General features: G+C 40.7%; 1 protein-coding gene across 4 annotated transcripts in view; it reads right to left on the reverse strand.

Annotated features, from left to right (window-relative positions):
- EPHA4 (EPH receptor A4) overlaps positions 1-13,973 on the reverse strand; it is a 159,642-nt gene that overhangs the window by 23,217 nt on the left and 122,452 nt on the right. For all 4 annotated transcript variants that reach the window (XM_006079637.4, XM_025278340.3, XM_025278341.3 and 1 more), the window contains 4 exons: positions 12,401-12,512; positions 2,788-2,846; positions 470-583; positions 34-219 (listed from right to left, as the gene is read on the reverse strand). In XM_006079637.4, coding sequence (XP_006079699.1) covers positions 34-219; positions 470-583; positions 2,788-2,846; positions 12,401-12,512 — 471 coding nt within the window. The remainder of the gene's footprint in view (positions 1-33; positions 220-469; positions 584-2,787; positions 2,847-12,400; positions 12,513-13,973) is intronic.

Below are 13,973 nucleotides of genomic sequence, written 5' to 3' on the forward strand. Positions count from 1 at the left end.
AACTTGGCTTTGTAAAGGGAGCGACCCACGTACATTTGGTGACAACTCCTTCCAAGTGAATGATATTCGGGTGATCAAACTGTCCCATGATGCTGGCCTCGCTTAAGAAGTCCCTTCTCTGCTTGTCTGTATATCCAGCTTTCAGTGTCTTGATAGCCACATAGATTTCTCTTTTGCCAGGCACTTTGAGACGCCCACTGCATACTTCGCCAAATTCACCTTTGAGAGAGAAAAAGAATTGACTCTGAACCAGAAACACATTAAAAGTGAAAGAACAATAGCTAGCATTTGTGGAGTGTTTCTTACACACCGAGCACTGTGCTGGTGTTTTATGTAGATTAAGCAAATTTCAGGTACACAGCTATTTACATATATAGGCACACACAGTATATTCATAAGCCTTTATATAATCCACGTATATCTATATTTAATATTCACAAAGAAAACAGGCTTATAGATACAGACTTACCAACTCCTATGACTTTTTCAATCTTAATGCAGGATGCGTCGATTTCTTTGGCAAATTCTCGAACTGCTTGATTGGGATCTTCATACGTAAAGGGATCCACGTAAGTTCTAACACCTGAGTAACAGACATGCAAAACATTGGCAGGAGACTTCTCTGCGTGTGTGCTAAGTTGCTTTAGTCGTGTCTGACTCTTTGTGATGCTACGGACTGTAGCGCGCCAGGCTCCTCTGTCCATGGGATTCTCCAAGCAAAAATACTGGAGTGGGTTGCCATTCCCTCCTCCAGGGGATCTTCCTGACCGAGGGATCGAACCTGCCTCTCTTACATCTTCTGCATTAGCAGGTGGGTTCTTTACCACTAGCGCCACCTGGGAAGCCCGAACACTTTTCAGGAACTACTAATAAACTGAAATTCTCTGGATATAAAATACTTGGCACAGGAACAGTTTTCTTAGCATGAGAAAAATACCATAGGAAAATGTTTAAAGTCTTGCTCTGTGTTTTGTTAGCAGGTAAACAAGAATTGTTTGCTACGTAAGAGGCTGTAGCTCTACAGAGTTCCTGGAACGCCTTCACACTTCAAGGATGAAATTTTAAAAACCACCTATCCCGCGGAGGGAAAGAGAGTCTCCACAAGGGAATTTGGAATGTGTTAGCTAAACATTGTTGTCCTGGGGACTTCCCTGGTGGTCCAGTGGTTAGGACTCCAGGCTTCCAGCGCAGGCAGTGAGGGTTTGATCCCTGGTTGGAGAACTAAGATTTCCGCAAGCCATGTGGCACAGCCAACAAATAAATAAATAAATAATTGAAAGCAACAAAAATGACTTAAAAATATATATTGTCCCCAATCAGCTGCTCAAGTCCTATCCACCATCTCCAGCTTTCTTCCCTTAGGGAAGATACAGAAACTGTTTCAAATGGTCGTGCTACAAGCTGTCACGTTTTGCCCCATATCCACCAACAATTGATAACAGTAAACAAACTAAACCTAGGTTAAATGGACAAGAGGGATAATTAATCTACTAGTTGATTTGAAAATGCAAACTCTATATTGGAGTTCCACTTTTATTCAATTTTGGAAAGAAGGTGCTGTAAGTAAAGACACTGAATTTCACCTGGACGCTTCTGCTGAAGAAAATACTGTAGCTGAATCATGAATGCTTTGAATACCAGGAAGGGTAGGTAATTCAGCCACACCCTACAGTCACTTGTAAGCTGAATTCAGAATGTGAGCACTTAGGCAGCCAGAGATGTCTGGGACAAGATGCATTAGAAATTAGTGGGAACTTTCCACTGGCATTCACACCTTGCCTCTCCCTTCTGGAGCTCCTGGAGCTTTGGGGCACTGAGAGATGTAGGATACAAGTTGGCCCGATCCCTTTGATTTCCCAAGACTGTCAGTTTTGTCCTCATCTCAAAAAAAAAAAAAAAATTACATCATTTTTGTTATTAAAAATATATACTGCATGCAAATGAGAAAGTGTGGTTTTAGCAAAGGACTAAGATGAACAAAGGGAAAATTACTGGCTACTCCATGACCCTTCATCACTTGGTATGCTCTAGCCAAAAAAATCTTTCTCAAGATTATTCCTCCTGCCTCATCCCCTGCTAACAGGATAGCTATTAACCACTTGGTACTATTCAAATGTAAATTAGTTAAAATGAAATAAAATTAAAAATTCACTTCCTCATTCATGACTAGCTACTTTTCAAGTATCCAACAGTGTGTGGTCACTGGTTAATGAATTGGATGGTGCAGATAAAGACCTACCATCACCTCAGCAAGTTCTACTGGATGGTACTCCTGAAGAGTCACTAACCACTGTCCACTTCAGTCTTCTATCTTCCTCAAGTCATTCAATTCTTTGAATTTACTCTTTGGAGCCACTTGGAACATCAAAATAACTAAAGTCCACTAAAAAAATATTGACAGTCTTGATTTCCATAGCACAAATTCTGCCGTGTGTGTTCAATTCCTTGTTGTATTTGTCCCCAAAATGTTTACTTCAGAAAAATTGTTACCTGTTAAATCTTGCCACCAAGCTACAAAACTGAGCCAGCTACCAAAACTTTTTCAGGGTGGAGCATAAAATAAGGGAAAAAAGCATTTAAGGAAATTCCCCAATCTCCATCTTTAATCTCACCTTAAACAAACACCAATCACCTATTTTAGTTAGATATGCTGAAGTATATTATTTGGATAATTCCATGAACAGAATACAATATTAATAGCCAAACGAATATTATTTAGACATTTCTAAACTGAAAACACAAGAAATGCTCTAAAAATAAAATTACTTTTATCCCAATTTTCTGTACCTTGGTTCAAATGTTTCTCTTCATCTGCTTCTTGTTTTGCTTTACTGTATTTACTCCGTCTATTAAAAGATAAAAAATATATATATTTCCAGAAGCTGTAAACCACAAGTTCTTTGCTACCATAAGTCAGGTAGTGTACACATTTCACAGATGAGAAAACTGAGGTTTATGAGAGGTAAAATAATAGGGTGAATAACTTGGAACCTTGATATTAATAGTAAATAATGGTTTCAAATACAAGCAGAGTCCAGAGTCTCTACTCTTAACCACAGGATTAAACTGAGGTGATAAAGCAAATATTTTATAATATAATGAGAATTTTAAATCTTCAGGAGAAATGTATTGTATTGAAGATAGATTATAATTTACTGGCTAATTTCCCCACATATAATTTCCCCACTTAGTTTCTCTAAGTTTGGTATCGACATGTAAACACTGCTACATTGAAAATGGCTAACAAGGTCCTACTGCAGAGCACAGGGAACTCTGCTCAATATTATGTGCAGCCTGGATAAGAGGGGAGTCTGGGGGAGAATGAAACAGACATATGGCTGAGTCTCTTTGCTGTCCACCTGAAGCTGTCCCAACATTGTTAATCGGCTATACTACAAACCAAAATAAAAAGTTAAACAAAAAATAAGTTTCCCTTGGTGAATTCTGCACAAGGCAACAATGGTCAGGATGTGATAAGTAACAGTAAGCCCTCTTGCTTTCACCACAATAATCACTACCACACACACACACACACACACACAAAACCTCATTATCTCATTATCGTGTTATATGATATCCTTAAAAAAATAGTTTTGTGGTTATTGGCTTCAATTGCTGCATACAAATTCCTAAATTATTAATGACAATTTAAGAGGTAAATATTTGCTTCATACTGGATTATATTCCTTAAGAGTTTGTAGAAAATACTGCAAGAGTAAAAATAAGTTTCCATTTGTAGCTAATTCTTTTTTCTAAAAAACAGTGTATGGTCCTACGGTTGGCATTCTACTCTCAATGTCCCATAGGAGTGATATCTGACTTGGTTATAAAAAGTCTTGGGAAAAAGAAACCTGGAGTATATATAAAGCTTTACTCAGTAATCTTGATACATCATACATGTACACATGTGTCTGTGTGTGCAGGCGTGTGTGTGTGTGCTAAGTTGTTTTAGTCCTGTCCAACTCTTTGCAACCCTATGGATTGTAGCCCGTTAAGCGCCTCTGTCCATGGGATTTTCCAGGCAAGAACTGGAATGGGTTGCCATGCCCTCCTCCAAGGGATCTTCTCGACCCAGGGATCGAACCCGCATCTCAGGTCTCCTGCATTGGCAGGTGGGTCCTTTACCACTAACACCACTAGATACCTCGTGTCTACAGGTATATATATTAAATAAACTGGAAAATCAACTCAGTTGATATTAGAGCTCTCTAAAGTTGGGAAATGAGACCACATTAGTGAATAAAATATGTGCATTTATGTTTCAGCCAAAAATGTCAAGTTTACATTGCAGTTTATAATCATCTTGTAATTTTCTTAGCGCTTTAAAGATGAGGTCAGTCAAGACTCTTACATATGTGGAAACTAAAGCTCTGTGGTGACAAAGGATTCCCTGATGGCCACGGAGGGTCGAAGCAGTGTGGTCCTGTCTGAATCCGATAACCTGAACCCCTGCCCTTTGAACAAGCTGAGAAGAGCGGGACACTCATGGAAGAATGGAGGCCACACAGACCAGAGAACAGCCCAATAACAGTCACGTATCCCAGCTCCTCACCCACATTCCTCTCCAAATTGTCAGCAATGCAGGAAACAGCTCTGCAATCAGACCCTCGGAGCCTACAGATGTTTCTCCGTGTGTATAATTCCCTTGCAAATAATAATACCTTGCCTTTTTACACTGCATTTAACTTTTCAAAGTGCTCTCATTACACATATTATCTCCTCCCCTAACTGTTTGCAAAGCAGGGACCAGCTTAGTAAACACAGACCTCAGACCTCTAGAAGTTACTAGAGTTCACTTCGAAGGCAAGTTGTTCAGTCTTAAATAGCAGCTTGCATTTTCACTTTGCATTTAACCTTTAAAAGAACCTTCATATCTGTTATTTCATTGCATCTTCTCAACAATCCAATGAAAGCAGTCTGGCAGACAGACACACGCTCAGTCCCACTGTACAGATGTGAACGATGGAGGCAGACGGGCATGACTCTCCAGCAAATATAGGAGTGTGTCTGCCACATCCAGCTCACTGCCTCTCATAGTGGAGATGAAGTTACATGATGATATCTGGTGAGAGTTAATTATAAGTAATAGCACATTTCATATCAGTAAATCCACTTAAATTGGATTCCACTTGCTCTCAAAAGCCATTGCTTCATCAAAGAAGCTAAACAGGCTTAAACAACCTGAAATCAGACGCTTGTATGAAAGATGTGGTTCCCTCCAAGCCTCCCCCCTTTCCTCTCCTTTTAAAGGAAATACAAGCGTGTTAGGTCAGGGACTATGAAAACATTTTATGTCAGGGAAACGCGTGGCTAGGTCCCAAGGGTGCGATAGGGCCCTGCCAGCCTGGGAGATTGTATCTTATCAGAGCTCCTAAAAGCATTATCTAAAATTACAAGTCTATCTTTTAAGCCACTTTAGATCAAGAAACTGATCTGAATTTCTTTCCTTTAAAGAAAAAGAAAAAAAAATGCATTGTGCAAGGAAGCTTTTGTCCCAACTTTAAACTGTCAGTGAGTTCGTCAAAAACCTTGATAGATACCAGAAGAAAGAACAGTCTCAAGAAGCCTAGGAGTGCTGATTTCCATCAACACATTCATGAAATCTGTGTAAAGCCAGAGGAAACGCAAAACGGCAAGAATCATTCATTATGAGGTTGACCCGCCAGTCCCTTCCTCATACTTCTAAACACAGAAGGAGGAAGTAAATTAGAAGAGAAGGTGTATTTTTAAAGAAACTTTACTTGGAGTGTTACTTGGAAAAGTCTCTAGTGGAGTACAAGGAATGCTGACAAAGAAACACAAGGATTACTGTTCAAAGGCTAATTGTAGCCTATTAGCTACTTAATAATACCTTGAAAACTAAAAAGCCTGAGTCCTGCTCTCCCTTTGTCACCTGATGACCCTTTCTCCTTTGGTTCAGGGTAGGACAATGTGTCCGTTATTGTCCAGAGAAAGAAAGCCCACTGGAGCTTATCACTGGGTCAGCCAGCCCACAGGAAACCACACCCATCTAAAAGGGTGCGAAATTGACATCTGAGGCAGATCACCTGAATGACAGAAGGGAACCTTTGTGGAAGATTTTCTAATTATTGAGATGTGGGCAAGCTGATTAAAAAAAACAAACCAAAAAAAAAATTGGTAAAGAGGGAGTGGTTTATGAGTGAATGCTCCAGAAGGAAATATAAAACCTTTCAACTAAGTTAAAGGGACTTGTCTGCAGGTGAAACTTTGAAAGCTGTGAATAAGCCCACTGGAATTGGGGTCTTAACAGACAATGTCCAGGAACAGCAGGAGCCCCTGGTGCTGCCCCCCTCCCCCCAACCAACACGTTGCTCCTGGCTCCTTGACTATCCGATAAAACCAACAAAATAGTGGAGGGAAGTGTGGCAGGGCCCCCCACTTTTATGAAAATACTAACTTCCCTGATCGAGTCGACAGATTTGATTGATGGAGTTCACTGTTCCAAAACTAATTAGCAAAAGGTAAGTAATGTATTCAGCTAAAGTGCAAATTAAAGAAGATAAAGCAATGTAATAACTAGCATGGCTCCAGGAGGACCCTTTCCAGCGTTTAATGGCATCGCCCACGAAGATTCATGGAAGTCATCCTTCTTTTTCCCCTTCCTTAAGCTGTCATTGTTCCTGCACCAAATGATGGCTAAATGCTCTTCACAAGCAACATTTTGAAATGGGTGGAAGTGAACCGTACGATTGCACACAAGTTGTTTAGAAATGTTCCCGCAGTACCATCTGCCCCCTAATTGTAGAAATTTACATGACTTCATCAGAGCCAATTTAGGCTAACATTTAAATGTATTCATTCTTATGTGATCATAATATTCCAATTAGGACACCAGGAGAGATAGATAGAGACCGAATGGTAACTGTTTTAGCATTATGAAAAGAGTTTCAGCTCCAAAGAGGAAAACTGTAACCTTCAGAATACAACACCAACTTGCAAAGTCTGACTTCTTAATAGCATGCATTAGAAACACATTAAATCACAGAACACAAATGTACCAACATCACATCATGGAGGAGACTCCTGAAGCTCTGGTTCGTTACAACTGTCAACGTTAGCATTTGATGTAGGTCTATTTTCCAGTTCAGAAGACATTAACATAATCTATCTAGACGCAATATTGGAAGTCAGGATAGATGGACTCCTGTTCTGATCAAGCAACTAACTAACTAGCTGTGTGACCTTCTGCAGTTAACCGTTTAACCTCCTCTCCAGGCCTCAAATTCTTAACATACAAGATGCCAGCAATTTTGTACCCTGAGCCATCCATGTCCCTCCTTTACAAACTGTGCCACAGCCATTTCATTTTTTTCTTAACATCAATTCATTACTGAACTTCCTTGGTGGTACATAGGATAAGAATCTGCCTGCCAATGCAGGGGACCCGGATTCCGTCCCTGATCTGGGAAGATCTCACATGCCTGGGAGCAATTAAGCCCATGCACCACAACTACTGAGCCTACATCCTGCAACTACCGAAGGCCTTGTGCCTAGAGCCCATGTGCTGCAACAACAGAAGCCAGGGCAGTGAGAAGCCCGAGCACTGCAACTAAAGAGTGGCCCCCACTCTCTGTAACTAGAGAAGTCTGTGCACAGCAACGAAGACCCAGGGCAATCAAAAAAAAAAAAAAATCAATTCATTATTTTTTCTTTAATTCAGGTAAGAGGGGTACTTTATAACCCTAACATAACTAGAAACCAGGCAGCACTAGCAATGATCAGAAGATCAGTATAAAAGCCACCTATGGCTGGTTATCAGGCAATACTTGTGTCTGATCACCAAACTGTCCTTTAGAAAAGAAGGACTCAACTTGCATTCTAGTCCTTTCTTAAAAGTGTTTCTCATACATACTAAACAAAAAAAAATACTATTTGGGGAAGACACACTAACCTAAAGCAACCTAAAATAAGACTATTCAGGACACTTCTGAAGGTAAACTGATGGAGTCATTAACACAAAAGGGTAGGGGGAGTTGTCAGAGGAATTTAACACAGTCAGTCACTAGGATCATTAGTCCTGAGGTTATGACCTTATCATTGCATTTTATGATGTCATTGCTAACAGTCAAAATTCAATTTTAAAAGCAATAAAGCAGTTACACTGTGGCAATCACAAATGTACACCTACAGGAGTATAAAGAAATGGTGCCGTGTTGCTAATGGAATGTACATATGCGGTCTAGGAGAAGATTTCTAGGGACAACATCACATAAATACAAGAAATGCTGCACCTCTAACAACCCCAGATGGCAGATATAATTACATGCTCTGAAAAGCTGACAGAATCCTTAAATTATAACTTATATGATAAGTGACACAGGAAGACACTGATCAAAGATGCTTATAAAAAATGTAAGTTAATTTCCTCAACATAATGTGGATGGTAAAAACATATAATAGGTCTAAGTCAACGTATTCTGTATATCATTTTAAATAAATAAAATTTATAAACTTTGAAATCTGATATTTTCACTGAGATCCCCAAATGTTTACATTTCCAAGTTGGTCAAACGGAAAAAGTGGATCTTCTCATTGGAGAAATCAGAGATTAACTCTGATTTGCCTAAAGCTCAGGCTTATCAGTATAAAGTAAATACAGTGAAATAAAAAACAATTGTTATATAGTAAAAAAAACACACACAAAAAAAACCCTAGCAAGACACTGGCTATGAGCCTTAGGACATGTATTTTTTTTTAATGACAAACTAGCATTTTTCTTTGAGCTAATCATAAGGACTAAAATTTTTGTCACTATGTGGGTCTCTGCTCATTTACATCTTTAACCTCCCCTGTCATCATAGGAGACACGAGGGTATGGGGAGTCACCATATCAGCGGTAACATCTCTTGCATCCAAATTGCTATCAACCTTCCAGGGCTTCCCTGGTAGCTCAGATGGTAAAGAATCTGTCCACAATACAGGAGACCCAGCTTCGATCTCTGGGTTGGGAAGATCCCCTGGAGAAGGGAATGGCCACCCACTCCAGTGTTCTTGCCTTGAGAAATCCATGAACAGAGTAGTCTGCCAAGTTACAGTCCATTGGATCACAAAGTGTCAGATCAACTGACACTTTCACTTTGCATCCGTGGCTCTAGGAGGCAAGAAGCAGCCCCATCCTTTTCCAGGCAAGGATGTTTTATCTGTTCCTTTCCCAGATGGCTGACTGCAGTGTGGGTTTCAGGCATACCATTTACCATCTTTCATTTGTACTCTCACTAAAAGCAGGGACCAGATTTTGGTCTGCACTATACCTGTCTCCTTTCTCCTCACCTGATCTTATTCCATTCAAACATCTACGGTCATCATGACAGAGCACACAGCCTGCACGCAGAAAAGAATCAGCTGAGTGTGCACCCGCCACTGCAAAGCCTGTCAGCTACCTGGCTCCAGGCAGCCTTTCTGTGACAGCTTTATGTCTGACACTAAAGAAGAATCAATAGGAGGCCAAAGGGTTGACATTTCATTTTCTAAAAAGTGATCCATTGAGGACCAATCACCAAGCAGTGTTTATCAGCCTTGGGAAGTGACTTATTTTTTTTAAATGGGGAAGAAGGTACAGGAATCATGGCTGGGTAACTTGACAGGCTCAATTCTCTAAGGTGGGGACTCATAATTGGAAATTCGATCAATCCTGCCTTAAATAATAAAGTGTTCAATAAAAGCAGAAAGGAAATTAAGTCATCAAGCTTGTGATGCTATTTTCTATAGCTACAGATTTTAATAAACTTGTCTTCCTGCATTACATTTTCATCTGCTTTTCCTTTTTCTTTTTTTGTCAAAGAAGAACATAGGGAAAAAAACACACTTATAACAAGGTGAACTATTTCTAATTACTCCCGTCTGACTGCTGTATTTAGGGCAACTTAAAATGCAAAAAACAAACAAAGAAAGTCATGCTAAAGGAAATCTAGACTTACAACTAGAGAATTCTCCCAACCAAAATCTTGGTTAAGACTCAAGATGAGATCTGCTGTTGTTCAGTTGCTCAGTCATGTCTGATTCTTTGCCACCCCATGGCCTGCAGCACGCCAGGCTTTCCTGTCCTTCACCATCTCCTGGAATTTGCTCAAACTCATGTCCATTGATTTGGTGATGCCATCCAACCATCTCATCCTCTGTCGTTCCCTTTCTACTTTCTATAAGCAAGTGTTATCTCACATGGTTCTGAGCATTCTGGGGAGTTGAATTTCAGTTAAGTATTTTTTTGAGGTGGCAGTAATGAATGATTTTATTCCTCTTTTAGACTTCTAAATGCCTTTATTTTCCAATGACACAAGTCGTTTATATACAATGTAAAAACTCCAAATATAGAAATATGTAATGAAAGTAAAAGGGCTTCCCTGGTGGCTCAAACAGTAAAGAATCTGCCTGCAATGCTGGAGACCCAGATTCCATCCCTGGGTCAGGAAGATTCCCTGGAGAAGGGAATGGCAACCCACTCCACATCTTTATTTTCTAATGAGAGAAGTTTTTATATACACTAAAAATTTCAAACGCAGAAATATATAATACCGAAAGCAAATGCCGATGTACTTTCAATATACTCCTCATCCTGCTCTATCAGCCCTGCTGTCAGACGGACATAGATTAAGGCGTGTAGTTTTCATATGTGTATGGCCCGGCATGTGTATATGCACAAAGTCAAATGGCAGTGGACGAGAAAGAGGTCCATCTTGAATGACTTACAAAACCAAAAGCATGGGGAGGAAAGAACTCTGGGAATTCAGATTCTGTTCAGGCCAAGGTGAAGTTTCCAAAGTCTAAGGTGTACTATTATACAGAGGGCAGTGGGCATGTCCAGATGTCTGTCAGTGTGTGTTGTGTATGACAGCGAGAGGACTGAATGTGGTGGATTTAACTTCTTCAAGACAAAATTCAGTGCCGTACTCCAACAGACTGTGCATCACAAAGAACAAACATCGTGACAAATGCAGGTGCCCACACTCAATAAGGAGCTTTTCTATACTATGTGATGATGATTGAGCTCTATATTCCAGGACACTCTGGAGAGTGAGAATAGATACATGATATTAATAAATACATGTGACAACTCAAACCACCCAGGCAAACGAAGATGTATGGTCATTGTCCTAATTATAATGTACGATAAAGTGAGAGAAAATCATGGTGGCTGGCCCAGGCCAGTGGAAATAGCCAGAGGCAGTGTTCTGATATCAATGAGCTGGCCAACCAAAGAGGCAGAAAGAGACAGTGCCAACAGACAGTGGCCTGAGGCCAAGCAAGGCTGTGGTGGTCCAGTAACAGATCTACTGCTAAAGCAACAGGGTGATTCTGGACAAGGACTACAGTTTTCTGAGTATCAGTTTCCTCTTCTGTAACATGAAAAGATTTGTAATTAAGATGATCATTTTGACATCCTGGGTTCTACATTTTTCTCTTAAAAGCCCCACCTTATCAAACAGTTGATGGCAAGGGAGGGTGAAGGTTGGAGAAGGGGAAGATTCCCACATGTGAGACAAAGAAGGTCTAGATGTGGATGCACACTGAAGACGGGCAGCTGCCCCCCAAAACCCCTCCCATTCTTCTGGAGGCTCCAGGCAGTGTTAAAAGTAGGTGGAGACAACGACAAGGTAAGAAAAACTGGGTCAAAAAACAATATGCTGTCAAACTCGTTCTAGTTCTCTTTTCTAGACTGTTTTTCAAGTACCAAGTTAGACTGCAAACTCTCATAGAGTAAGTAATTGCTGTTTTAGTTCCTTTTCCAAGAACAATGCCATGCTCACAAAGCGCTCAAAGGGTATTCTCTGGAAAAGTCTCTGGCTTTCCCTAAGGGAAGATGGAGCACAGAACCTGCTTCCTTGCTTTGGTTACTGTTATTATGAACCAGTATCTTGTTAAACTAGCACTTGTGTGCTGGATTATCTATTTTGCCTATCAAAACTCTCCTGTCAATAGCTCTTAGAGACAGGTATTTTATTACCCTATTTCACAAAAAGGAAACAAAGCCTCAGAGAGGTGAAGTACCACAGGTGACAGATGGCAGAACTCAAAGTTGAGGTCCAAGTTTTCTATGTTTTTTTTTTTGGCCTTTGGCCATCAGTCCAGGCTTAAGAGAGGTATAAATATAACACCTTTCAGCCTAGAGAATCTAGAAAGCTCCCAATGGCCTGCTTTCAGTTTGGCTCCCTGGAGTTAGCTGGGTCTTTCTAGGACTCTCTGCAGTGAGGGCTGCCACCAGGGTCCAGCCCACAGCTCCAGCAGGGGTGTAGGGAGATCAAAGCAAAGAGGAGCGAGTTGGCAATGCAAATGCTGTGTTTATGATGCTAATCAAAAGACTCAGCTTTGTGTGGAGGAGACAAAAAGCTCCCTCAGAAAAACTGGGAAGAGGGTGGGGGCAGTGAGTGGCTTTAGTGCTTACCTCCTGCTGATGACAAAAGCTGCGATGAGAATAACCACCAGGACCACGCTGCCCGAGACGGAGACCAGCAGGACAGTGGAGTTGGCCCCGTCTCCGATGATCCTGGAAGGCACTGGCAAAGACAGTTACACAAGCATCACCTTGGGTGAGGTCCCAAGAGTTAGAACTTCTGACTGTCACAAGTTTTGACTCTCTGAAACCATTTGAAAGACTCACGGCCTACTCTGCTCTTCATGAAGTATTCAGGCAACAGCATTTTCTTTCTAAGACATCCTTAATGAGACAAAAATACTCTTTTTATAATTGTATGAAAAACTTCAACCAGAAAACTCTTATGAAAGCCTATGGTAAATATTTCCACTCATTGCCTTTTCTTTTCCTTTCTACTCTCAGCCTAAACTCTAACTCAAGGATCTGATGAATTCCTTAGTGAGAAAGACACTTGGAAATTTCCAAAAGGACAAGTATTTTTGAATGATCCTCTCTCCCCCTACACACACCCCAACTAGTTAAAAACCTGCCCATTATTGCCCACTTCCTCCTTGAAGCCTTCTAGGATAATCTCAAAGGATATCAAACCTCTTCAGATTTAATTCTGAATTTTCTGTTTTTTTTTCTTATTTTATTTAATCAGTTCAGTTCAGTTGCTCAGTCGTGTCCGACTCTTTGCGACCCCAAGAACTGCAGCACGCCAGGCCTCCCTGTCCATCACCAACTCCCGGAGTTCACCCAAACCCACGTCCATTGAGTTGGTGATGCCGTCCAGCCATCTCATCCTGTGTCATCCATTCTCCTCCTGCCCTCAATCCCTCCCAGCATCAGAATCTTTTCCAATGAGTCAACTCTTCTCATGAGGTGGCCAGAGTACTGGAGTTTCAGCTTTAGCATCATTCCTTCCAAAGAATACCCAGAACTGATCTTTAGAATGGACTGGTTGGATCTCCTTGCAGTCCAAGAGACTCTCAAGAGCCTTCTCCAACACCCCAGTTCAAAAGCATCAGTTCTTCGGCGCTCAGCTTTCTTCACAGTCCAACTCTTACATCCATACATGACTACTGGAAAAACCATAGCCTTGACTAGATGGACCTTTGTTGGCAAAGTAATGTCTCTGCTTTTGAATAGGCTGTCTAGGTTGGTCATAACTTTCCTTCCAAGGAGTAAGCTTCATGGCTGCAATCACCATCTGCAGTGATTTTGAAGCCCCCAAAAATAAAGTCTGACACTGTTTCCACTGTTTCCCCATCTATTTCCCATTAAGTGATGGAACCAGATGCCATGATCTTAGTTTTCTGAATGTGAATAAAATCAATTTCTAGAACTGGTGTAGAGAATTCTGTCCCAGTAGCTTCTTATCTACGAGGCTTGGTTTTGGTTTGTTGATTTTGAAGGGGAGTTATCTTATGTATATTGCTTATTCAGAGGTATGCCCTCTATTAACATTTTGAATCAATCATCCAGTTGGTACAACTCACAGTGTTGAAAGATTGATGTAGTTGTCTAGAGGGCCTTAAAAAATAATAATAAAATAAATGTACTGACTTGTTTTGAACAGATTTCTAGAAATAAACAGGAG

This window comes from Bubalus bubalis, chromosome 2 (assembly GCF_019923935.1).
Source record: "Bubalus bubalis isolate 160015118507 breed Murrah chromosome 2, NDDB_SH_1, whole genome shotgun sequence".
Taxonomy (NCBI): Eukaryota; Metazoa; Chordata; class Mammalia; order Artiodactyla; family Bovidae; genus Bubalus; species Bubalus bubalis.